The 25,816-nt window shown below is 43.5% G+C and overlaps 1 protein-coding gene across 3 annotated transcripts in view; it reads right to left on the minus strand.

Moving 5' to 3' along the window:
- Positions 1 to 629: 629 nt before the first annotated feature.
- Positions 630 to 25,816, minus strand: part of ZCCHC24 (zinc finger CCHC-type containing 24) — a 138,980-nt gene continuing 113,793 nt past the window's right edge. Inside the window, exons 4-5 of one of the 3 annotated variants that reach the window (XM_027860984.1) lie at positions 23,186 to 23,285; positions 22,547 to 22,684 (exon numbers count right to left, since the gene is read on the minus strand). In XM_027860984.1, the coding sequence (XP_027716785.1) occupies positions 22,671 to 22,684; positions 23,186 to 23,285 (114 nt within the window). In that variant the 3' untranslated portion in view covers positions 22,547 to 22,670. Of the gene's footprint in view, positions 3,138 to 22,546; positions 22,720 to 23,185; positions 23,286 to 25,816 lie in introns of those variants that run through there. The other 2 variants (XM_027860991.1, XM_027860976.1) reach the window with 2 other exon arrangements.

The raw sequence follows: 25,816 nt of genomic DNA on the forward strand, positions 1-25,816 counted from the left end.
AGCTTTGGAGAGGGAATTCTGTCTCCCCTCTGCCTTACTTTATACAATAGCTTATAGAATCTATCCTACAGGGTGGGCAGATAGCAAGAAAAGTCTTCTGCTTGTGGGCTTCTTTGCATTTCAAGTGAAATTAAGAGGATCTGAAAGGCTTGGGTTTTGTTCAGGAACCATCCTATGGAGACAGGTCTTTGTGAACCCTTGGGATGAGAACACAGAGTTGGGTTCTAATGGTCCAGAAAGGCCACACTTCCCTCCACCATTATTATTATTGATAATATTATTCTTACGGTTATTATAATCATGATGAATGGTAATAGCTTCCCTTTCTCAGTCAGAAAACGGCAAGGACAAAGGCCATGACCACCACCATGCCAGGACCTTCTGGAAAATTGTTTGTAGGACTTCTCTAAGTGGTTGTCTCCATCTGGAGGGGAGGGGAGCGGGAGGGCCCTATCTTTCTTCCCCTACTGGAGAGGGGTGGGGACAGGGGAAGGAGAGGTCGTTATAGTAACAGCTAGCCTTTATATAACACTTTAAAGTTTGCAAAGCACTTCCCATACATTATCTCATTTGCTCCTCACAGCAACCCCGTGAGGTCGATGTTATTATTATCCCTCTTTTACAGATGAGGAAACTGAGTCAAACAGAGGTTAAGTGACTTGCCCAGTGTCTCTCAGCTAGTAAGTGTCTGAGGTGAGATTCGAACCTAAGTCTTTCCTACTCCAAGTCAGCCACTCCCACCACCAGGCTGTTGCTAATATTTTATTAAGTGCTCAAGGGGCATCCACGACCTTCAGTCTAACCTGCTCCTCCTCCTTGCTGCATGCATACACACACCCTCTCTCGTGACCTGGCTCCCCAGTTAAACACCTAACTGTAACCTGTCAGCCAGCTACAAATGCATTTCTACTTGAAAACAGATTCTTTTCAGGCCTAATCTGGGTGAGCCACTACCCGTGGTAAACACAGAGTTTTCAGTCTCATTCCTTGGTCTGATTGGTTTTGTTCTTCAGCAAAGGCTGAATGCCCAGGGGCAAACCGAGTGAGCTAATTCTGAATATATGGCCATCACCAAGAAAGAAAATCATAGAATATAAATACAGTTTCGTTGCCCCAAGGGAAAGCGTGCACCGGCTGTCTCCAAGACAGCCGGATGCCTGACTAGTGTTCATTTGCAAGGCTTCTCTGCTCTCCTGGGAAGTAGGAAAACCACCGTTCCCATTTACAGAGAGGGAAGCCTATGGCACAGAGAGAGGCACAGTGGTATGTCAGGGTTACCAGACAACACTGGAAGAGCCATGAGAGGGGGAGGGATGGAGGGAAAGGGACGTGACGGTGATGAAGGACTAGAGCGCTTCATCCTAATCTCTTTGTCATGGGCTCTCCAAAGGACATCGATGAGAGGGAAAAATCACAGCCACCAAAAGCCTGACTTTCTTCTTAGAAAGGACCCATTGAGGAAGGAAAAGCAGGTGTGGGCAGGGGATCAGTTCCCTGGTCAGTCATTCTTAAGGACCTAAGGGTAAACTCTTTGAAGTTTTATATTGTCCCTCTCCCTGCCCTGCTTTCATTTCCAGAGGACAGAGCCTCTGGCTGTTTGGGCTGGGAAGCAACTCCTTCAGAGGCTGTTAGAATCTCAAAAAATCTGTTTGAATGATGGGCTGTGATTTAGTGCTACGGACACTCCCTCCCTGGGGCATTCCACAGAGGGAAATGATGAGGACAGAGGACTGAAAGGGAGCAGAGATTAGAAGAAAAAAAAAAAGTCCAAAGGAAGAGGAACGATGGCCGGACCAGCTGCGGGCCAATCGCCAATCAAAGCCTGGCTACCCAAGAGCTCACCTGATACTTTAAGGTACTTGGTTGGTGTTTTTGCTATAGTTTTCGACTCTCCCTTCCTCGCCTTCTCCCTCTGGACAGGGAGCTGCCCCTTTCCCAACCCTAAATGCACACTGGCAACATATCGGGGAGTTTCAGGGTTGGAGGCGGGAAGAAAAGGAGTATTTGGGGAGCAGGTGTGGACTCCACCTGTCAGAGCTTTCTCCTACTTCCCTCATTCCCTTCTGCTACATGTGGGTAAATGTTTTCTTGTATTAATAGCTCATCTATTGAATAGAAAATAAGATATACAATTTTTTTTCCCATAAAAGTGGCTTTTCACATGATTATAAAGTCAGGGTATCTGTCCAGGCTTGGGGAGAAAAAGGATACCTTCAGTTTCCCTGTTATTCACAGTAAATTTAGTGCGTTTATGGCCTAATGCTGAACTGGACACCCAGAGGGGGCCAATGGACAGGGAGAAACCTGAGAAAAGAACCACGTGTTCATGCCCTGTCGGGGGTGAGTGGAAGGCAGTGGCAGTAGAGGCCCGGCAGAAGAGACAAAGATGCCTTCTCCCACCATCCCTCACCCCCATAACTGGCAGAAGTCAAGCCTTCAGCTCATCTCAGCTGACCCCAGAAAGTTGGATGGGTCTGGAGGTTTGGCCACACTCACTGACCCCCCCAATGTCCCTGAGCCTCCTACTCAGCTCTTCCTCATATCCAAAAGGACCAAGGGTCCAATCCTTTGCCTCTCTTGGCCAGGACATTGGAAAAAACCGTGTAAACAATTAATGGGACAGCCCCCATCCCTTGTCTCCCTCACCTGGCCTGGTGGCGGTCCCATCAGGAACACTTTCAGTAACACTGTGTGTCCTAAACACTAGACAAAAACTTAGATTCCTATAAATACGTCTTGCATGTGAACAGGCGTGCACAGACACACACACAGGAAGGAAAAACACAGACACAGACACAGACACACACACACACACACACACGCAAACAAGTGTTACATTCTGTTAACGGTAAGGCATGTTACTCCTTTATAGATGGGTGATAACTGGTGACGTCTTTTCTTTTCTTCCCAGAGGTTGCACTTGTGTCAGGACTCTCGCAGATTGGGTAGGGGACATGATGCTCTGCCGCCAGAAGCTTTGCGGGTTGAGGGGCGCTGGGAAGGCCCGCCATCACGGGGAGGTTTTATTGCACTCGCCGGCAGTAGTAGCCCAAGACTTTGCACTTCTCACACAGGTGCTGGGGATGCTCTTTGCTTTGATCAGAGACATCCAGGCCATCTGGTTTTTCCAAAGGTCTCTGCAGAAAGGAAGAAGAGAATAAGAGAAAAGAAAGTAAAGAGAGAATGGGAGGAGAGGGAGGGAGAGAAGGAGAGAGAGAGAGAGAGAAGAGAGAGAAGAGAGGGGAGAGAGAGAGAGAGAGAGAGAAGAGAGAGAGAGAAGAGGGGAGAGAGAGAGAAAGTGAGAGAGAGAGAAAGAAAGGAAAGGACAGAGAGAGAGAGAGAGAGAGAGGGATGGAGGGAGAGGGAGACAGGGAGGGAGAGACAAAGACAGAGAGACAGACAGACAGAGAGAGAACCAGTCAGATCAGCTCTGTTTCACTCAGACAAATCCAGGTAGGTCTGCCATTGCTCTCTGATGTCTCCTTTCAAAACAACCCTCCTCACCACCCAACATACTCAAATTCTTTTGTTTCTTCCACAAAATGAAAACACACAATATTTAACTCCACCCTGTAGGAAACCACAGTTCTCATAGCCCATGATCACCACAGCTCTTTAGGGCAGGGGAACAACGTGTCTCCTTAGAGTTCTGATACTGAGTGAGCTCATGGCAGGATCACCTGCTCTGGAGGTGTGGTGGATAGAGGGCTGGGCCTGATACCTAAGTTCAAATCCAGTCTCAGAAAATTAGTAGCCTCCTGATCCTGGCGAAGTAACTTAACCTCAGTCTGCCTCAGTTTCCTCACAAGCACCTACCTCCCAGGGCTGTTGTTGTGAAGATCAAATAAGGTAATACTTGTGAGGTGCTAGCCATAGGGTCCGCCACATATCAGTCACTTCATAATTGCTTGTTTCCTCCCTTTGACCAGGGTTCTCTAGATCTAGAAAGTGCCCAGGAGTGGAGGGACGTTGTCCTGGGAACATTAATAATCAGAGGCAAACGTGGAGGGTTGGGTGGTCTAAGTAGAAGGCTTAACTCCACACAGATTTATAAGAGAGAGTACACCATTTTTCAAGTTCATAATAACGATGACAATTCTGCATTAGTACAAATATAAACTGCTCAAAGAGACTGGAAGCAGAGACATCGGTTAGAAAGCTAGGTAACAGTCCCGGCAATGAGGTGCCATGCTGGGGTGGCGGCTGAGCTAAAGGAGAAGACGGACAGAGGTCAGAGACGTGGAGGACTTGACTCCCACGGCCGGTGCCCCTCTCCCCTGAACGCCAGGGTCTTTATTTGCTATTTATTTAATATACACTCAGAATGCATGTTCCTTGAGGTCAGAGGCAGCTTCATTTTTGTCTTTACCTCCAGAACTTAGAACAGTGTCTGGAAGAGAGGAGGAACTTAATGACTGTTTTTTGAAAACTAATTGGATACGGAGGTTGAGGGAGAAGTTTAGGGCCTGGGTGGGGCAGAGTGGTGGTGTCACTGACCCAGAGAGGAAATGTGGCAGGATCGGCAGGTGTAGGGGGAAGAGGAAGTCACGGAATCACAGATTAAAGTTGGACCGACAGTAACAGCCACATTGTGCAATGACTGACTTTGATAGCCTGGGCTCTTCACAGCGATGCAAGGATCTAAGACAAGTCCAAAAGACTCACCTTGGAAAATGGTATCTACATCCGGACATAGAACCATGGAGTCTGAATGCAGATGGAAGCGAACTATCTGCTCTCCTTTCCCTTTGTTGTTTTGTTTTAACGCTTCATTCTCGTGGTTCCTCCCATGAGTTCTAATTGTTCTTTACATCATGACTAACGGGAAAATGTGCTTAATATGAATGTATAAGTAGAGCCTATATCAGATTGCACGCCATCTTGGTGGGGGAGAAGAGTGAGAGGGGGAGAAAATGTAAAACTCAAAATCTTACGGAAGCGAATGTTAAAAACTAAAAATAAATAAATTAATTATGAAAAAAACAAAGTTGGACTGGATTTTAGAAGGCATCTAGTCCAATTCCCTCACTTTACAGATGAGGAAACTGAGGCCCAGAGAGGCTCTATGTTGCCTAGGTAGTGACAAAGGCAGGATATGAACCCAGATCAGGGGGTTGCTTGCTCAAGGTAGACAGTCAGTGGAAATAAGACAGGTGGGGTGAGGATCGAGGTAGGGGGAGATGAGTCATTTAGAGGACCCGGACAGTTAGAGCACGGGGACTTGAATTCAAGAAGAGTTCAAATTCTGTCTCAGATACTTATTGTGTGACCCTGGATAAGTCACTTACTCATTGTTTGCCTCAGTTTCCTCCTCTGTAAAATAGGGATAATAACAGCACCTGCTTTAGAGGGTTGTTGTGAGGACAGTATATGAAAAGTGCTTGACAAAGTGCTATTATAAATGATAGATATTATTACTATTGTTATTATTTATTGAGGGGGAGGTAATCAGGGTTAAGTGACTTAGCTATTATTATTATCTTTATTATAATGAGAAGAGACTTAGCCCATCCACCACAAGGACACAGATGATAGTTATCCCTTCCACATGGCAGGGGTTAGGGGTGTGGCGCCTCCACCTACTAGAAAATCCACATAAAATGTTTTGGCCCTTCCTTCCTACCAGAGAAGTCGGAATTATTATGGTGTTAAAAGATAAAATATATTGATGTTATACAACACATATTTTATGCATTTCTAAGTTTCCAAACCTTCTCTGTATCAGTTGCGGCTTCCACAAAACTCCCCCGAAATTCCCATTTAGTTTCTTACGCTGACCCGTGATATATCAGAACCGCGATGGGTAAAGTCACAATGTGGAAGGGATAACTGTAGTCTCCTTCCTTTTAATCCCTGACCATGTTGAGCAGGAATTCCCAGAGTTCCTCATTGACCTTGCCAGAAAGAACACTGCGGCTTTGGAAAGCTGGGCACTCGCTGTTTAGTAACAACGAACATTTCTGGGGTACAAAATTGACAAAACACGTAGCACTTTCCTCACCACCCCCACTTTACCAAAGAAGAAACTAAGCCATGTAGCTAAGCTAGGAAGTGCTGGATCATGAATTTGAACTCAGGTCCTTAGGCTCCTGATTCACCAAATGCTCTGTCTCCGGCCTCTCTGCCTCCGTTACTTCTCTCAGACTCTTAGATTGTATCTCTGAGCCCCCAAATCATCCTTCTCTTTGCCCTTCTGTATTCTGTATCTGCCTTCCCAGTCCCCTGAGCTCTGATAAGATTAAGACAGAATTATTCTCAAATCTATCCCTGCACACAATGATTAGATTAATCATCCTAAAATTGGAACTAGGCAAGAAATTTGGGTCTTGGTCTCGCTTCTGTGATTTCTTTATCATGTGACCCGGGATATATCTATTTCACTTTTTAGACCTAGTTTCCTTCTGTGTAAAATTAAGGATTTGGACCAGAAAGTTCTTCCCAACAACCTATAATTTACTGAACTTTTTTTCCTTCTAGAGACACTGCTGAGGATTCTTCTGAAAAACATCCCCTTGGGCTTCTCAATGGGTCTGGCCTCTGTGAAACCTTGTGCTGATCTCACGTAATTTATAAGAAATGGCCTCTAATTCAGAGGAAACACTCCTGGGCCCAGAGACAGTAAGCGGGTCGAACAACTGGTCAGAAAGAGATAATGAGGAACCCTTTGCTGGCACTGGGTGTAGCTGGCATTGATTGGCAACTCTACTGCCCATAAGCAGTTCTGGGTCACAATTCCAGGGAGGAGACGAGGGATTGTGATTGGTCACAAGGGAGCAGAGGCCCTGGTCACAGGTCCAAGACCAAGAGGAGAGCTAGCATTCACAGCAGCAAGGAAATAGAGAACCTGGTTAGAGTTCCAGGGCCAAGAGGAGCACAGGTAGTTGTGGCTGCAGAGGAGCTGGGGCCCTTCCTGGGTAAATGCCGGAGTGCAGACCAGGAGAGCAGGGATCACACCTCTTCCTGTATCATACCACCTTGGAAGCGCTGAAAACTCGAACGCAGAATGATCTACCCAGCAAAACTGAGTATAAATCTTGGGGGGGGGGAGGCAGAAATGGATATTTAGTGCAATAGGGGACTTCCAAGCATTCCTGATGAAAAGACCAGAAGTGAATAGAAAATGATATTCAAATAGAAGACTCAAAAGAAGCATAAAAAGGTAAACACGAAAGAGTAATCTTAAGGGACTCAATGGAATTGAACTGTTTACATTCCTATGTGAGAAGATGATAGTTGTAATTCCTAAGAGCTTTATCATTCTTAGGGCAGTCAGAAGGTGTCTGCATAGACAGAGGGCTTGGGTGTGAGTCGACTATGTTGGGATGATCTCCAAAACAAAGAATGCGGGGCAGAGAAAGAGGGATGCCCTGAGGAGAAGGGGGAAAGGGAGAGGTAGAATGGGGCAAATTTTCTCATGTAAAGGAGGCACACAATGAAGAGCTTTTATTTATTTATTTATTTATTTATTATTGCTTAGGCAGTTGGGGTTAAGTGACTTGCCCAGGGTCACACAGCTAGTAAGTGTCAAGTGTTTGGTCTGAGGCTGGATTTGAACTCAGGTCCTTCTGACTTTCACGGCTGGTGCTCTATCCACTGCACCACCTAGCTGCCCCAGGAGCTTTTATAGTGAATGGGAAAATGGGAGTGGCAGAGGGCAATGCTTGAACCTCACTGTACCGGCCGCGCCGACCTTCTGCCGGCCGCGCGCCGTACCCTCTCCTTCTATAAGGAGCAGGCTGCCAGAGTCATACTCACTTCCGAGTCTTCGGTCCTCAGAGACGAGCCATCGGGAGGCGTCAACACCAGAGCTTTATTCAGAGGCCATCACAGCAAGCCATCACAGCAAGCCCAAGCAGCAAGGCCAGAGCAACAGAGCAGGAGCCAAGAGAGAGCGTGTGATCTGACCACACTCGTTCCTAAGTACCTACTTAGCCCCTCCTCCGCAGCCCGCTTACTAGCCAATGATTGTAGGGTCAGATACCAGAAGGGGCTATCTGAGTTTAGCACACCAAGGAAGAGGGAGTGACATAGGAGGCTAGGACTGGATACAGGAAGGAGGCATCTGGGATTAGTGCATAGACAGAGTACGTGACCTAGGAAGTCAGACTCAGATACTGGGAGGAGGCATTTGGGGTCAGTGCTACACAAAGGGACCCAGGAAGTCAGGAAGGTCACAAGATGGAGGCGTCTGGGGTTGACGTTGCATATAGGGAGGGGACTAAGCAAAGGGAACTCAGTCCTCTGCCGTCCCACTCCCACGTGGCACCGCCCCTTGCCTCAGGAACACAAGCTCCGGCTACTTCCTAGCACCCAGCTTATCTCACATAGCACTGCCCACTGCCTCAGGGCTTCTCCATACCCAGCCCATCCCAGTTCACCACGACTCCGCCTACCACAGCCCCTGCCTCGACTTCCAAAAATACCCAGATCTTACCCTACTCTTGCCACAGCGCCCAACTGGCAACTGCCAACATCAGACAGTCCCTCACATCTCACTCTCATCAGAATTAGTACAAAGAGAAAAGAATATATACACACTCAGTTGGGTATAGAAATTTATCTCATCTAATTAGGGAGATAGGAGCAAAAGGGGATAAGATACATAGTGGGGAAAGAGGCAACAAAGAGGAGGGTGGATTAGGGGAAGTAGTGATTGGAAGCAAGACAAAATTTTGAGAAGGGACAGGATAAAAAGAGTAAGAGAAGGATAAACAAAGGAAACTAGGATGGAGGGAAATGCACAGTTAGTGATCATAACTGTGAATGTAAATGGGATACGCTAACCCATAGAATGGAAGTGGATAGCAGAATGGATTGGAAACTAGAATTCAACAACACGTTGTATGCAGGCGACACACTTGGGACAGAAAGACACATGCAACTGAAACGAAAGGCTGGAGCAGAATTTACTATGCTTCAGCTGGCGTGAAGAGGGTAGGAGTGGCAATCACAATCTCAGACAAAGCAAAAGTAAAAATTGTAATTGTAAGAGACAATCAGGGAAACTACATTTTGCTAAAAGGTACCATAGACAATGAAGTAATATCAAAAAATTTTATAGCAAGATTTTCTGATAAAGGCCCCATTTCTAAACATATAAGGAACTGAGTCATATTTATTAAAATAGGAGCCAGTCTCCAAATGATAAATGGTCAAACGATATGAACAGGCAGCTTTCAGAAGAAGAAATCAAAGCTATCCATAGTCATATGAAAAAAATGCTCTAAGTCACTATTGATTAGAGAAAGGCAAATTAAAACAACTCTGAAGTACCACCTCAAACCTGTCAGAAGCGACAAATGCTAGAAGGGATGAGGGAAAACAGGTACATTAATAAACTGTTGGTGGAGTGTCAGTGAACTGGTCCAACCACTCTGGAGACTATGGCCAATTCCAGAACTATGCCCAAAGAGCTTTAAAACTGTGCATACCCTTTGACCCAGCAATACCACTTCTGGGTCTGTATCCCAAAGAGATCATAAAAAATAGAAAAGGACCCACACACACAAAAATGTTTATAACAGCTCTTTTTGTGGTGGCCAAGAATTGGAAATTGAGGGGATGCCCATCAATTGGAGAATGGCTGAACAAGTTGTGGCATATGATTGTGATGGAATACTATTGTGCTATAAGAAATAATGAGGAGGGGTGGTTTCAGAAAAAAAAAAAAAAACCATGGCAAGATTTATATGAAGTGATACAGTAAAGTGAGAACTGAGAGATCACCGTACACAGTAACAGCAATGTTATACTGATGATCAACTGTGAAAGGCTTGGCTACTCTGATTAATACAATGATCCAAGACGATTGCAGAGGACTCATGATAAAAAATCTCCTATCCATGTCCAGAGAGAACTGATGAACTCTGAGTGCAAACTGAAGTGTAATTTTCTTGCTTTCTTCATTTTTTTGCTTTTTTTTTTTTGCAATATAGCTATGGAAATGTCTTTTGTATGATTTCACATGTATAGTGGATATAATATCATTTGCCTTCTCAGTAGGTGGGGAAGAGTTGGGAGGGAGAAAGAGAATATGGATTTCAAAATTTAAAAAGAAAAGAACATTAAAAATAAATTTTTTAAAAAGGGGAAAAAAAAGAAGTTGTAGCTAAATGGCTGGATGGCACGTAGGTTCTCCCCCAAGAATGAAATAAAGAATTTGACTGAGTTGCTTTAGTTTGCTCCGAAAGGCAACAAGAAATATAATTTCAAGGGTACTTGGTCATTTTTGCTTGTGGTGCCCACAATAATTGTAAGCTAACAGGCCACTATGAAGATAATTGCAGCTTATCTCTATTGTAATGATGCAAAAGTACAGAAATTCTATGAAGAACTTAACACAGTCTTCCAAATTTAGTCAACATATGCCTTGATCTTCAGTAATTTCAACTCAAAGGTGAGCAGAGGGGAAGATAACATATTTAAACATTTTGCTGCCTCTGAAAAATGGGAAATTTATCGAAGACTGATTATCACCATTACTTAGGGAATTTTAACTTGTATAAAGTAGCTACCACAACGAGGAGGCTAAGAGAATCCAGAAACCACCTCTGTCACAAAATACTCGGCCTCCTCTCCAAGAAGAAACACAGAAAACAAGGCAACAGAGGTTTATAGTACAAATTCATCCGCAAAACATTACATAGGAGAGTGACAGAAGGTTACAAGCATCACCGTTTCAAAAAGAAGTGAAAAGCAGTGGGAGGTGGGAGAGTTTACAACGCTCCAAAGAGGGCCTTAGCATAAGGCCTCGCTAAGTCAAGTCGTCCTTATAGATGAAACTAAAATGAAGTCAACAAATAGATGGGAAATGAAAGAGACTAGTTGAAAGTTTCTATGATGACTCATTCTAATAATTCATGATAAAGGAATTGCCACATCTGGATTTTACTTCTTCAGTACCTGATGTGAAAAAATGAAAAAGGCCCTTAAGATGGAGAAGCCAGGAAGAACAGTTAACTCTGACCCAAGTACATATAGAAGAAATCCATGCTGAGTGTGACACAATTTTAAAGCAATTCAGGGACCAATTTCCAAGATTTATCAATGACAAACTTTTCAAAAGAATTGAAAAGATCATGGAAGGATAGTGTTGATACTACTAAAAAAGTTTTTTTTTTTTAAAGGTGATTGATAAGACTGGCACCTACCAATTTTGTATGCTTATTTTCTAATCTACTTAAATTTTTTAAATGATCTATACATATATTAAGAAAATGTCTTTTGCAAGTGATAAATCATAGCAGACTACATTTTCATAGTCACATAGTTCATGGAGACATGGAAGCTCTAAGTCCCTACTGGGCTTATTATTTGTTGGTTATTTTTTAAAAACTGACTCATTGGAAAGTGAAGCTGTGGAATCTTGCCTCCTTCCATACGGAAAGATCATAAAGAGAGTCTGCAACAGATGATCACCGATCTTCTGAGAATCAACATCAAGAAAGGCATAAAACAGGGAGAAGGTGTTCACCAGCATCATGGGAAATGTCCTGAGTAAAGTCCAGATAGAACAAGAATTCCCTGCAGATGAAGAATTTCTCCAGATGATTCTATTTGGAAATTACATTGCGCTGACTACACCAAGCACCAAAATATTACATGGCTTCCTCAATGACATCCACTAATACTGTTAGCACTCCACATGCAGCAACCCAAGTGGACACAGAATGTTTATTTCCAAGATTGTGACATGTTGCTGATGGGCAACTTTTGAATTAGTCCATTAGTAAGTATATCTTGGACATAAAGTCCTAATAATTAATGACTAGTCCTGTAATTGAATAGAAGCAGCCATTGCCTTCATTGGGCTGTATTCATATCTGGAAAATAACATCCTGTTTTCAGCGATCCCAAGGTTTTCCATCCTGTTTTCAGTGATCCCAAGGTTTTCCACACCATAAAAATTAAATATTTTTAGCACCAATATTCTCCTAGGAATGTAATAGGGTTAAAAATTATGAAATGCTATGATCTCGGAAAAATCCAAATTGCAGGACAATGGAAAGATGCATGGTGGGTAGGAATGGGATGCAGCATATAGAGATGATGAATGCAAAGACAGAAATGGAACATCCCCAGAGTAGCTCTGGTTTCATGGATGGACACACTCGGTCAAAGCTGACCAGGTTGGGCTGGTCCCTCAGGCTTAGGACTGGAACAACACAAAAACGCTCAATAGTTTATGTAACAGTTATGGAGGTTTACTTAGCCATAGCAGAGGAAGGACATTCACAGCAGAGAAAGCATATTCATAGAGGACGGAGCAACACATTCCCAATGGTGATCATCCCATATCAGTTATACTGTTTGTGGCTTTTTTTGTATTTGAGTCACCAGGAAGCTTTGGCAAGCCTTATTCCCCAGAGCCAATTAAATCTTGAAGACATTTAAGTTATTTAAGAAAAAAAACCTTACTAAAACCATACGGTGTGGGACTCTGGTTGTTAGTCCAGTAGCCAAGGCCAAACAAGTATAAAGTAGTCATCCCACCTGTAATGAGCCACTCTCTACTTAGCTAGGCTGAGATAAGGTTGGAACTCAGTGAGGAGATATGGTCTGCTTCATGGACTGTACCAGAACCCTTTCCAGCATGGTGGAACCTGTCAGACCTTGGCACAGCCTTTGAGAACTCAGTTCTCCGAACATCTCTTTTCCATGATGTGTGGCAATAGAGTAGGACTTTGAAGAGAGATTACCAGTACTGACAATAGTTAAAAGAATGAGAAAGAGGTGGGTAGATGGAAGATTTTGAGAGAACCGGATAAGAATCTCAGTGTACAAAGACATGGTTGGGTCTTGATCTGTACTAGTGGAGAGACTACCGGCAACAGAATATTGAACGATCAAAGGATAACTTGTTCTCTTGTTACAGAAGATTGGAGTAAGAAAAGAAACAGATGAAAATGTCCTCCTGAAGTAATCTTGTTCATGGCTCACCTCCAGGGAGAATGGATCGTCTGCCAGGGCTGTCCTTATATCTAACCTCATTCTCCATCTGAAGCAAAAATGCTGTAGTTAGAGTCAGACAACCTGAGTTGAAATATTAGTTCTGCCATTTCCCTACCTGTGTGACTCTGGGAAAAGTCACTAACCCCTTTAGTTCTTAATGTCTTCATTTGCAAAATGGAGGTGTTGGACTGGATGGCCTCTGAGGTCTACTTGAACTTGAAATCACATATTCTCCGACCCTATCAAGTACCACAGCCTGCCTCCCAATTCCATGGCCTGGTGGACGGGGCAGGATCTATGGAAATTTGGGAGAGGGCCTAAGTAAGTACCTTAACCTCAAGGATTCTCAAAAACCTTGCCTTACAAAATGTGTTGTAGCTTTGCTTCAGAAATCAGAGAAGAATTCATCAGTTATCCAGTTTGTTGACAGAAGCAGCTCTCCTGCTCAGTCCCCAGCCTCCCTCCTTCCTTCCCTCCTTCCCTGGGGCCCTGGGAATCATTTTTCCTGGAAAACTTGCAGAGGATGCTGGGAGGACTCCTGGTGAGGACAGCTTCTTGGCCAGTTGACAAAGACATTACCTTCTCCACAGCCTTGGCCTGCCCCAGTCATACTGACTTCAGACATAATCCTCCTGCAGGGAAGGAAGGGGGTGGGGGAAGAACTGCAGACGGCAGAGACCCGAACAAAATTAGTAAGGGCCATCTGGAAGGCACATGTCATGGGAAGTCTAGAGACCTGGGTTCTAGTACCAGCTCTGTCAGCAAGTTCTCTGGGTCCCATTTTCTTCATCTGTCAAATAGGCGTAATCATTTCTGCCAAAAAAGACCTAGAGGAAGTGTGCCTTTGGCACGCTGGGTACCTTGGATCCTCTGCAGAGGATTTGTTTGGAGGACGTGGACAAGAATCGTGCAGGACGAGAATGTGTGGGTGGATGAGTCACAGCCCACATCTTTGAAGGGTGGACCCCTAATAATGAAATCACTAATCTACTGACTTACTGATGCATATACTTGCTATTGTCTTTTTCACAGGAGTATTATAAGGATAAAATGAGATGATAGATGGGAAACTATTTTGAAATATATAAGGCATTGTCATTATTATTCTAATGCTCAACAACACCAAGATATTAAGACATTCAGTCCGCTATTCTACCGGAATCCACCTACACAATCCTCCCAAAGTTGGGTTCCAAGCACAACATGTAAAGCTAAACCATTTAAAGAAAACATACTTCAGAGAATTACAGAATGTTAGGGTTGGAAATAATCTAGGGCAAACCCCTCATTTCACAGGTAGGGAAACTGAGGATGAGTAGTCAGTATGAACCACTAATAAGTGGGAGATCCAGGAAGAGAACGCAGATCTTGGGACTTCAACCTTTCCACTACACACACTTTCTCCCTGTTTTCTCAATTTGTTGCTTTTGTGGCCATAGACTGGGTTGGATTACCATGCTCAGTGCTCTAGCATAGATTAAGCAGCATCTTTAACCTTTTCTAAACATTTCACTGAGGTGAAACAGAGGGAAGGAAGCTGGAGATGGGGAGCAGCAATCTAATTTCATGCCTCTCTCATTGAACCTTTATCTTATTGGACCTGGACTTGCTCCTCAAGGGTAAGACAACTGCCATCCCCTTTACTAACCCCGTTACGATGGTTCTGCCAGTGTACAAACTCTATTCCTTATCTTCAACTTACCGTTCTCTCATGACTATCTACCACAACTCTATACTCCAAATGTCCCAATCTAGACTTGCTCACTCCTTCCTCTGTGTCCTCTGAGAATGTCTTCTCTACAACTAACACACCTGCTTTCATCTTAAACGTCTTCTTTTCTTACTCCTTCTACCTTTTAGCCCTCACTGAAATGTGGTTCCCTTACTTCCTTTTCCAGCGCTGGTTATACTTTCTTTCAAATGCCATAACTCACTGATCAAGGTGGACGGGTCAGAATACTCCTTATTCCATAGCCATTTCTAGATTTTCTCTCTACCACCTTCACCATGGAATCTTTCCTTTTGGAGTCCCAATATCCAAATTATTGCTCAATTCAGATCTTTTTAGCTATTATCTGTCTCTCTCCAGGACATTCTCCTTCCATCCTCAATGAATCCAGTGCCTGCCTCACAGTCGTTCTCTCCTTTGCATCTCCTGCCTTTATGCTAGGGAACATCCACACACATTCGATACCCCCTCAAGTACCTTGACTTTTCAGTTCCTCACTCCACTTCCCATGACCTGCTGTTTTACTCCACCACAGGTACACACACAGAGTTGGACATACTCTTGACTTTGCCCACAAATGTTCCACTTCTGTGTTCCTCAACTCTGAAATTCCTTCATCTGATCATTATCTTTTATCACTCTATCTTTCCCTGTGCTTTTATCACTTCCTCGCCTTGTACTTCATCCTCATCCTGACCTTCACTTCCTCCACCCCTCAGTTCTTTCCCAGTCATGACACTGGCCCTTCTCTATTTTGACCCCCAATGAATCAACTCAAGGCAACTAAGTGGCACAGTGGATGGAGAACTGGGTTTGGATTCAGGAAGACTCATTTTCACGAGTTCAAATCTGGCCTCAGACAGAACCTGGGCAAGTCATTTCACCCTGTTTGCCTCACTTTCCTCATCTGTAAAATGAGCTGGAGAAGGAAATGGAAAACCATTCCAGTATCTCTGCCAAGAAAGCTCCAGATAGGGCCCCAAAGAGTTGGACACATCTGAAAAGGACTACACAGCAACAAGAACCAACTCAATTCTATTTTTTCCCCTTGTTTCCCTTACCCCTTGACCTGTCTCACTGACTCATCACATCTTGCCAGACCCCAGTCTTGAATTACTCTCACCATCCACTTCTTTTTCTCCTATTTACTTGCTGTTAAACAGAGCTGGAGGAAATCACAAAACTATTTTGAATGGAGTCATTGCATATTATCTCATCTCAATTGGATGCTAACTGCAGCAAGGCAAACATTCAATTGTTCTCTAATTGATTCACTCTCCCATTCTGCCCAGCAGCTGGTTCAAGCAACTTTTTCTCTTCTCAGACCTCCCACAGAGCCTACTCTCCCCAACCCTGTCAACAGAGAACCTCACTTCATACTTCGCTGAAAAAATTGATATCATTCACTAAGAGCACCTTCTTTTCCCCTACTCCACTGCCCTTCATCTCAAATCATTCAGACATCTTTCATTATCTTTTCCTTCACTCTGGTCTTGGATGAAAAGGTGGCCCTTCTCCTTGCCAAGGCAAACCCCTCTCTGCATGCACCCTTGATCCTTCCCATTCTAACTTCTCCTGCAAATTGCCCCCATTATCCTCCCTACTCTTTCTTTAATCTTCAATCTCACCCTATGTATTGGCTAGGTGGCTCAGTGGATAGAGCACCGAGTCTGGAGTCAGGAAGACCTGAATTCAAATACGGCTTCAGACACTCACTGGCTGTGTGACCCAGGGCAAGTCACAACCCTGTTTGCCTCAGCTTCCTCATCTGGAGAAAGAAATGACAAACTACTCCAGTATCTTTGCCAAGAAAACCCCAAATAGGGTCATGGAAAGCCGGACATGATTGAACAACAAATGTATTGGCTCCTTCCCTGTTGCCTTACAAATGTGTCCATGTCTCCCACAACCTTAAAAACCCTCACTTGATCCCATTATCCTCACAAGTGATCATTCTCTATCTCCCCTCCCCTTCATGTTTAAACCTCTTGAGAAAAATCTTGTACACTCAGTGTTTCCACTTCCCTTTCCTCTCACTAATGTCTAAGCCCTCTACAATCTGACTTTTGACCTCACTATTGAACAGAAACTGCCCTCTTTAAAATTACCAGTAATATCTTAATTGCCAAATCTAATGTCTTTTTTTTTTTTTGCAAAGCTATTGGGGTTAAGTGACTTGCCCAGGGTCACACAGCTAGTGTCAAGTGTCTGGTCTGAGACTGGATTTGAACTCAGGTCCTCCTGACTCCAGGGCTGGTCCTCTATCCACTGTACCACCTAGCTGCCCCTTTTTTTTCTTTTTCTTTTTTTTTTTTTTGTCAAATGTCTTTTCTTAATCCTCATAGTTCTTGACCTTTCTGTGGTATCCGATGCTATTGATAACCTCCTCCTGGATCTTCTCTTGTTACTGGGTTTTTGAGATACTGCTTTCTTCTGGTTCTCCTCCCATCTGTCCAAACACTTCTTCTCTGTCTCCTTTGCTGGTTCTTCATCTATGTAAGTGTGCCCCTTAGCTCTGTGCTATGCCCTCTTCTCTTTTTATTCTGTATTATCTCACTAGTGGCCTCATCACTTCCATGGGTTCAGTGATCAATTCTATGTATGCAGATGATGTCCAGATTTGTATATCTACCCCTAGTATTGAATCTGAGCTTCAATCATGCATCACCACCTACTTCTTGGACATCTTGAACTGAATGTCTCAGAAGAAATTTCAAACTCCACGTGTCCTAAACAGGACCCATCATCTTTCCCTCTGCACCCTTTCCTCTTCTAAACTTTTTCCTATTACTCTTAAAGGCACCACCATCCTTGTGGTCAGCCATGCCCACAATGTGATTCCCTCCTCTCATGTTTCATATCCAGTCTACTGACAAATCTTGTCATTTCTACTTTCCCAACATCTCCCCTGTATGTCTTCTTCTCTCTACTCAAAAAACCACAACCTAGTCCAGGCCCTTATCACCTCTCCTTCTACTTGATTTCCTGGCCTCAGTCTCCTCCTACTCTAATGTGTCCTCCACTCAGCTGCCAAGGTGATTTTTTCCAAAGCATAAGTCTCTGTGTTAGCTGGACCCCATGCCTGGAATGCGCTACCTCATCACCTCTGTCCTTTGACTTTCCCAGCTTCTTTCTTTGCAAGGCAATTGGGGTCAAGTGACTTGCCCAGGGTCACATAGCTAGTAAATTCAAGTGTCTGAGGCTAGATTTGAATTCAGGTTCTCTTGACTCCTGGGCCAGCACTCAATCTACTGTGCCACCTAGCTTCTTTCAAGACCAAGCTCAAGCCTCATCTTCTGCAGGAGGTTTTTCCCAGTCCCTCTAGCTGCCAAGGCCTTTCCTTCTCAGAGTATATTCCATCAAATCTAGGTCTATCTTCTAGGCACTGAGCTATTTGTTATTATGTCTCCCCCATTAGACTATGAGCTCCTTGAGGGCAGGTACTGTTTTTTTCTTTCTTTGTACATCTCCAGTTTCACACAGTGCCTGACACATAGTAGGTACTTAAATGTTTCTTGACAAAATGACTCCTCTTCTGTCTTATTAGGGGTTGGGGAGTTTCTGACTGGATTAAATAAGGGACCCAAGAAGGAAACAACACAGGAAAAACAAATGAAGTAGCAGTAGATAGGGTTGGACTTGGAATCATGAAGTCCTCTGTTCAAGTCCAGCTTCAGGTGCTTACCAGTTGTGTGACCTTAGGCAAGTCACTTAATCTTTCTCAGCCTCAGTTTCCTTATGTGGAAAGTGGAGGTAATGATAGCACCTACCTCCCAAGGTTGTTGAGAAGATAAAATGAGATAATATTCGTAAACTGCCTTTTCAGGCCTTAAAGTGTCATACAGATGCTAGCTATCAAATCCTTGTCAAGAGGCTGGAAGGTGGAGGGATGTGATAGAGAAACGAAAAGAAATGCATTTAGAATTCTAGACTAATAGGCTTCCTCTGTCATCCCTAGAAGTAATGGGGTACAGTGGAAAGAATACTGGACTGATGAAATCAGGCCTGAGGCCTCATTACCATTCTGCTACTATCTGTGATATCACTACCCCTCTCTAGCCTTCATTTTCTTTCATTATATGAGAGGACTAGATGTTCTCTCTTCTTTAAACTTTGCACGTAGAAAGTAGTTAATTAATAAGTGCTTTATCATTCACATCTTTAATCATTCATTTACATTAAAATATACATAGCAATGTATGTAGCAAGGCCTGGGAGCCATATGGCTCATTGAGTCAATGTGTCCGTCTTAGACTGTAACCAACTAACCTGTGGAGCTCTTTCTATAAGATGCCCAGTCTTTCATTCTGTGCAGGTACATGTGTTTGGTTAAAGGGTTGAAGATGATGGCAATAATTACAAAAATGAGATATCTGTTGATGCTAATAGGAGCTGTTTCAGATGCTGGACTCCCTGGGTCTAAGGGGGTCTGGGAGGGTAGAAACATCCTGGAGGGTGCCGGGAATGGCTGCTTAGGTTTAGCCAATGCACTGGAGTTTTATTTCTCTAGGGACTGGCTTTAATCTTGAGAAATGTCTACCAGCTGGAAGAACTGGTGACTGAAGTCATTGTTGCCACACATGAGAACCTTACTTTCTTTGGCTGTTAGGAGATTGGACTGGATTAAAGGTTCAGTTCAGGTTTTTCTTTGAGTTTCTCAATCTAGGAGAAGACCCTAATGGCAGTTCACCGAGTACTGGCTGGGATGTTTGATGAAGGTCAGTGCAGATGCTGGGACCATATATATGTATACATATACATACAGAGCACTTGTTTCCTCTAAGCCCCCTTGTTCTTCCTGGACATCAATGGCCCAAGAGATACCTTAGAGCCCAGCTGGAAGCCATGGAGTGAGAAGGAGTGAAGGAAGGAGGATTCCAAATCTAGAGCCCCACCTCAGGGTCATATGACCATTCCCTGTACACCTGCATTTAACCCATTCCAAAGAGGTTTTTAAAAAACTGCTCCATAATAAAGAATTGGCAGGAAGGAAAGTCACTAAACTGTGTATACCCTTTGACCCAGTGATACCTCTACTAGGCCTATATTATAAAGAAATCAAAGAATGAGGAAAAAGTGCCATACGTACAAAAATATTTATAGAAGCCCTTTTTGTAGTTGTAAAAAACTGAAAATCAAAGGGATGACCATTCTAGAGGAAAGGCTGGACAACTTATGGCATGTGAATGTAATGGATTATTATTGTACCATAAGAGATGATAGAAGGAATAGTTTCAGGGAAATCTGGGAAGACTTATAAGACAATACAGAGTAAACTGAGTAGAACTAGAATAATTTATATAATAACAACATTTTAAAGGCAAACAACTTCGAAAGGCAATGCAATACAATGAACAATGATGATTTCAGAGGACTACTGATGGCCTATGCCGCCCACCTCCTTAATGAGAGGGGATGGATTCAAAATGCAGAGTGAGGCATACATTTCTGGACGTGGACAATGTGCAAATTTGTTTTGCTTGACCATGCTTATTTGTTATGAGGATTTTAAACTGGAAGGTTGGGAAAGAGAGAAAATAAAGGACCTTAATTAAAAAAAAAAACAAAAGAAAGGAAAGGAGAAGCTTTGATTTTTAATTAGGGAAACTTTCACATGATGATGGGTTTTTTTGATGCCACGATGGAACAAATTCCCAGGACTTGATCCTAAGAGTAGGTTACACTTAGCTAGTGAGTCATTCCTGGCATTGTATGCTGTTTCTCGGGTCCTCAAGGCTTGTAGGTTCATGGATGTCCCTGGGAGCCAGCTCCATGAAAGGCAGTGCTCCTTCAGCATAGGGGCAGGAGCCAAATTTGGACATCTGTAGACTTTGCCTACTAGGCAGAATCCTAGCAGAAGAGAGTGCTGCTTATGTTGGGTAAGTCTAGGGATAGAAGCAGTCCTTTGAGGACTGGGAGAAAGTGGCTTTTAGAGAATCATTAATATATCATTCATAGTATGGGCTCCCATGGCCAAAGAATTCATCAAATGGACAACCTACTGGTGATGGGACTTTCTGTATTTATCTAACCTTGTCTTCTGAAAGAAGAACCAGAGCGGAAGGAACCATTAGCAAGCTTGCCAACAACATCCATTGTCTACTTGAATATTTCTAAGGACAGGTTGCTTACTATCATACAATAATGCCTTTTCCTTGCTGGACAGCTCTAATTATTAAGAAGTTTCTTATAATGATCCAAATTCTCCTTTGCTGTAACACCCACCCTCTTGGTCCGAGCTCTGTCCTCTGGAACCACATGGATAATCTAATCTCTTGACACATGACAGTCATTTGTATATCATCTAACCCCACTTTCTTTAGTCATTCCTATGGGTTGAACTAGGCTGAGGTTCTTTCAGCTTTCAAATTCTGGAACCCTGTGATCCTCATATGAGATGATTTCCCGTCTCTTCAACATCCTGTTTTTCCTCCTCTGAATATGCTCCAGTTTGTTAATAATTCTCTTACAGAACTGGATACCATACTCAAGATGTGATCTGGCTAGCTCAGAGTAAAATGGGATTCTCTGAGATAGATTGCATGTTTCTATTATTCTAGCCTCACAATAATGTTGTAAGGAAAGCACTTAGTAGACTGTAAAACCCTATAGAAACATAAACTACTATTGTTACTACTACTACTACTACTACTGCTGTTACTACTATTACTATAACCACCACCATCACTACCACTGCTACTACCAATATTATAAAATTAGTTCTTTTGATTGTCACATCATACTATTGACTCCTATTAAGCTTATCATCAACATTCTCTCCCTGTGCCCTGGATCTTTTTCATATAAACTGATGCTAAACTAAGTCAGATCTTTATCCTGCACCTGTGCATTTGTATTAGCCATTTTTAATAATAGATTTATCTCTATTCAATTTCATCTTGTTAATTCAGATCCATCGTTCCAATCTACTGAGAATTTTCTCAATCCTAATTTTGCCAACCAATGTGTTAACTATCCTTCCTTGTAAGTCTGATAAACATCCCATCTGTGTCTTCTTCATCTGAGTTATCGATAAAAATGTTGCACATAACAAGGCAAAGGGGAGAACCCTGACAAATCCCACTATCAATAAATAGTCAAACCAAAAATCATCTATTAAGTGCCTACTGTGTTCCAGGCACTGTGTTAAGTACCGCAGACATATCTCCTGGCTATATAAATTTATACTCTTGGAATATGGTTTCTCACCCAAAGCCACATCAATTTAACCAGGATATTCTTCAGCATTACCTCTTGCCATCTTGTCTACATGAATGTCATCTGAGACATTTTCCCCCAAAAACCTTCATTGCCATACTGTTCTTCCTCCCTTTGTAATATGGTTCAGCAGTAGTCCAACGCAGGAGAGTGGGAAGAATCCTAGATTTAGAATTGGAAGACCTGAGTTTGAGTTTTGCCACTCACTACCTGTCCAATGTTTAGCAAGTCTATGCCTCAGAACTGAGTCTGTGCCTGTGCCTTAGTTTCCTCTTCTGTAAAATGAGAAGATTGGGTTCAATGACCTTCTGGTCCCTTCCAGCCTTGATGCTATGATGCTGTAACCCTACATCTCCATACATAGCAGATGTGTGTGGGGTGCCACATGGTTCTGGGTGCTAGTCAAATCTATGTAGGGACATGTAGCATTAAGAAGAAATTCTATGAGATGAATTCATAACATATTGATTTACATTGTATTTTAAGGTTTTGCAAAGTGCTTTCTTTACAACTTCATGAGGTAAGTAGTATGAGTATAATGTTATTCTCATTGAAAAATGAAGTTACTGAGGTTTAGGGAGGTTGCATTAATACGCCCATAACCATACAGTCAGTTAAACATCTGAGGCAGGATTAGAACTCGGGCTTTATTTATTTATTTGTTTGTTTTTAGTCCACCAAGGTCTGGGGGTGTGGGAGGGAGCCATCTCCTCTGGACTTGTCCCCTTTCTGTCCTGAAAGGTTCTTCTCTACGTGGGCAACTCCATCTTCTCTACTTTTGTGGTGCTGAGGAGAAGGCCAGAGGAAAGACAGTCTCTACTCTGCAGTGGGGAAACATTAAGCAGCTGGGATTGATTGACCCAGGAGAGAAACTGGGAGGTGAAACTGAGGTTAGTGTTTTCTTCCGGGAGAGGGGGGGAGCTGTGCAGCTGGAGGCTAACAGGAAACACATGTGGAGGGGGGAGGCTTCTGAGGTAGGGGTGGGAGGTGGGGGGTGGGAGGCAGGGGGTGGAAGGAGGCACCACTTTCCCAGAAGAAGGATTCACAGCCAGGGCAGGACCTAGAGAGCCCCGCAGAGAGGAGCCCTTATGCCTCTGCCCTTTCTGGGAAGATCCTTGGGCTCTGACGGGAGAAAACAAACCTTCTGTCAATCACACCTAAGGCCCCTCAGCCTCTCTGCCGACTCTGACAGGGGCAGTGATAGAAAACAGCCAAGCACAATGGAAAGAGAAGGGGATTTGGAATCAGAAGACTTGGCAGGGTCTGAGGGCTGGCCCTTCCACTTACGGCATGATCTTGGAGAGGCCATCCCACGTCTCCGAGACTCAATTTCCTCAACTGTTAAATGGACACGGTGATGCGTGTTACCGTCTTCCTCAAGGGGTTTCTGTGAGAAAAGTGCTTTGTAACCCTTAAAACTACTCTTTTCATCTGGGCTATTGGTATCATTTATTTATTATGCAGCCACAGTATGCCCACCCTGGTGCTAAGAACTGTGGGAAGATAAACAGAGGAAATATGATCTTTGAGAAGCATACAGTTTAGTTGGGAAGAAGGATGAAACAATTAGAGAACAAAGGAAAATGAGAATGGCGTAAGAGGGGGTGAGGCACATCCAAAGGTGGACTGAAGGGTGAGTGCTGGGTTCTCATCCTATGGCCCTTACTGACTGTGAGGCCTTGAGCAAAATACCTCTTGCTAACCTCTCTGGGCCTGTTTCCTCATCTGTGAAATGAACAGGCTGGCCTGTGAAGTTCCCTCCAACTCTCATACTCTACCTATAGCAAATACATTGCCAGCTGCTCAATGGTGTGGTACGTATGGATTTCAAGTTCAGAGAATAGAGATAAGCATTGATTGGCAGGGTCAGGAAAGACTTCCTATAGAGGGGGTGCTTAGCCTTGTCTTGAAGCTGGCATCTGTGAACGTGGCCTTTAAATGTTCGATAACTATTCCAAAACAAGGCAGCTAGGTGGCCCAGAGGGTAGAGTGCTGGGCCTGGAGGCAGGAAGACTTGAGTTCAAATCCAGCGTTAGATATTTACTAGCTGTGTGACCCTGGGCAAGTCACTGAATCCTGTTTGCCTCAGTTTCTGTATCTGTAAAATGATCCGGAGAAGGAAATGGCAAACTGCTCCGGCATCTTTGCCAAGAAAACCCCAAATGGGGTCATGAAAAGTTGGGCACAACTGAAATGACTGAACGACAAATTCCAATATAATTGGTTTCTTTTGTAACACTGTGTATTTTATTTTGTGCATTTAAAAATATTACTCTGAGAAAAGGTCCATGGGCTTCACTGGACTGCCAAAGGGGTCCATGTAACACAAAGAAAGGTTAAAAACTTTTGCCTTAAAGGGTTGGTAGAATTCACAGAGGGGGAGAGGAGGACAAGGAGCATTTTGGGCAGGGGAACAGTACAAGGAAAAGAAGAAAGGAGTGCAGTGTGTGAATGCAGGATGCCAAGGAGACCCTATTGGCTGCCACATTCTAGGGAATGTCACAGGATCACAGGAATTAGAGCTGGAGACAATCTTAGAGGTCACCTAACCCAACACCCCCATTTTACAGTTGAGTAAAACAAGGACCAGAGGTGTGAATGACTTGTCCATGGTCATATGGGTAGTACGTAGCAGAATTGGAATTTAACCCCAGCTCTTCTGACTCCCAAACCATCCCTCCTTACCCACATACCACCCTGCCTTGTCTCTACACAGTTTATTTGTATTTTGCTTCTTCATTGTATCTGTCTCCTGATGGTTAACTGCAAAAAACTGTCTCTGGTTTCTGCACACCCCAAATCTCTGTTGGCAAAAGAAACTCTGTTGGGCTCTTGTCGAGCTCCTGTTGGTGGGTCTGGTATCAAAACGAAGTCAGGCATGCTCTGTGGTACCTGAAACCTCCCCAACCCACTGTGTCCAGCAACCATGGCCTAGATGGAACAGGTGTCATGTCTCAGGCCCACCCCTTGAAAGTCCTGTGGTCAGAGGCAGCAGCAGCCAGGGACAGGTGCATTCGCACCCCTCCATCCCCTGGGAGAGAACAAGACTGCGGCCCTGGCTCCAGGAATCAACATTTCAACAGGGAGAAAATTAGAAAACAAGACTAGAGGGGGAATATTGTAATGTGTCTCAAATACTGGGCAGAACAATTCATGTTGGCTGCTGTAGAATTTAAGTTCTTTGAGGGCAGATGGTGTTGTACTTTACCTTCATATTACTATTGCCCAGCCCTGTGCTAAGAACAATTAATAAGTGTTTGCTGAATGGAATGGAATGATGTAGGCAATAGTGATTAATAATTGCATGTTTGTAACTTTTGTGAGGAGATTCTTGGAGAGGAAGAGGAATAAGTATTTATATCATGCCTACTATGTGCTGGGCACTATGTTTTTACAAATATTATCTCATTTGATACTCATAACAGGCCTTGGAGATAGGTGCTATCATTATTCCCATTTTACAGATGAGGAAACTGAGGCAAGCAGAGGTTAAGTGATTTGTCCAGAGTCACCCAGCTAGTATGTGTCTGAGGCCAAATTTGAACTCAGGTCTTCCTGACTCCAAGCCCAGCACTGTGCTACCAGCTACCTCCCTTAACCCCTCAAGGAATACAGTGGTAGTGCTGTCTAATGGGCTCTAGACAGTGCCTAGGATGCCAGAGGAGAGTTACCCTAGGATGTACATGCAGACTTATTCATTCGGAAAGAATTTATTAAGCACTATTATTATGTAAGCTGTAACAAACAATGAATATGGAGCTTTTGGAGAATCATAGGTAAACTTATATGAAGTGATGCAGAATGAAGTGAGCAGAATTTGGAAAACCATATTCACAATGGCTACCACAATGGAAACAGAAAGAACAAAACAAAAAATGGAAGTGGAACCTGTAGTTATAAGGACTAGGAAGCTTGACT

This window comes from Vombatus ursinus, unplaced genomic scaffold (genome assembly GCF_900497805.2).
Source record: "Vombatus ursinus unplaced genomic scaffold, bare-nosed wombat genome assembly UNPS02000749.1, whole genome shotgun sequence".
In the NCBI taxonomy this organism is placed as follows: Eukaryota; Metazoa; Chordata; class Mammalia; order Diprotodontia; family Vombatidae; genus Vombatus; species Vombatus ursinus.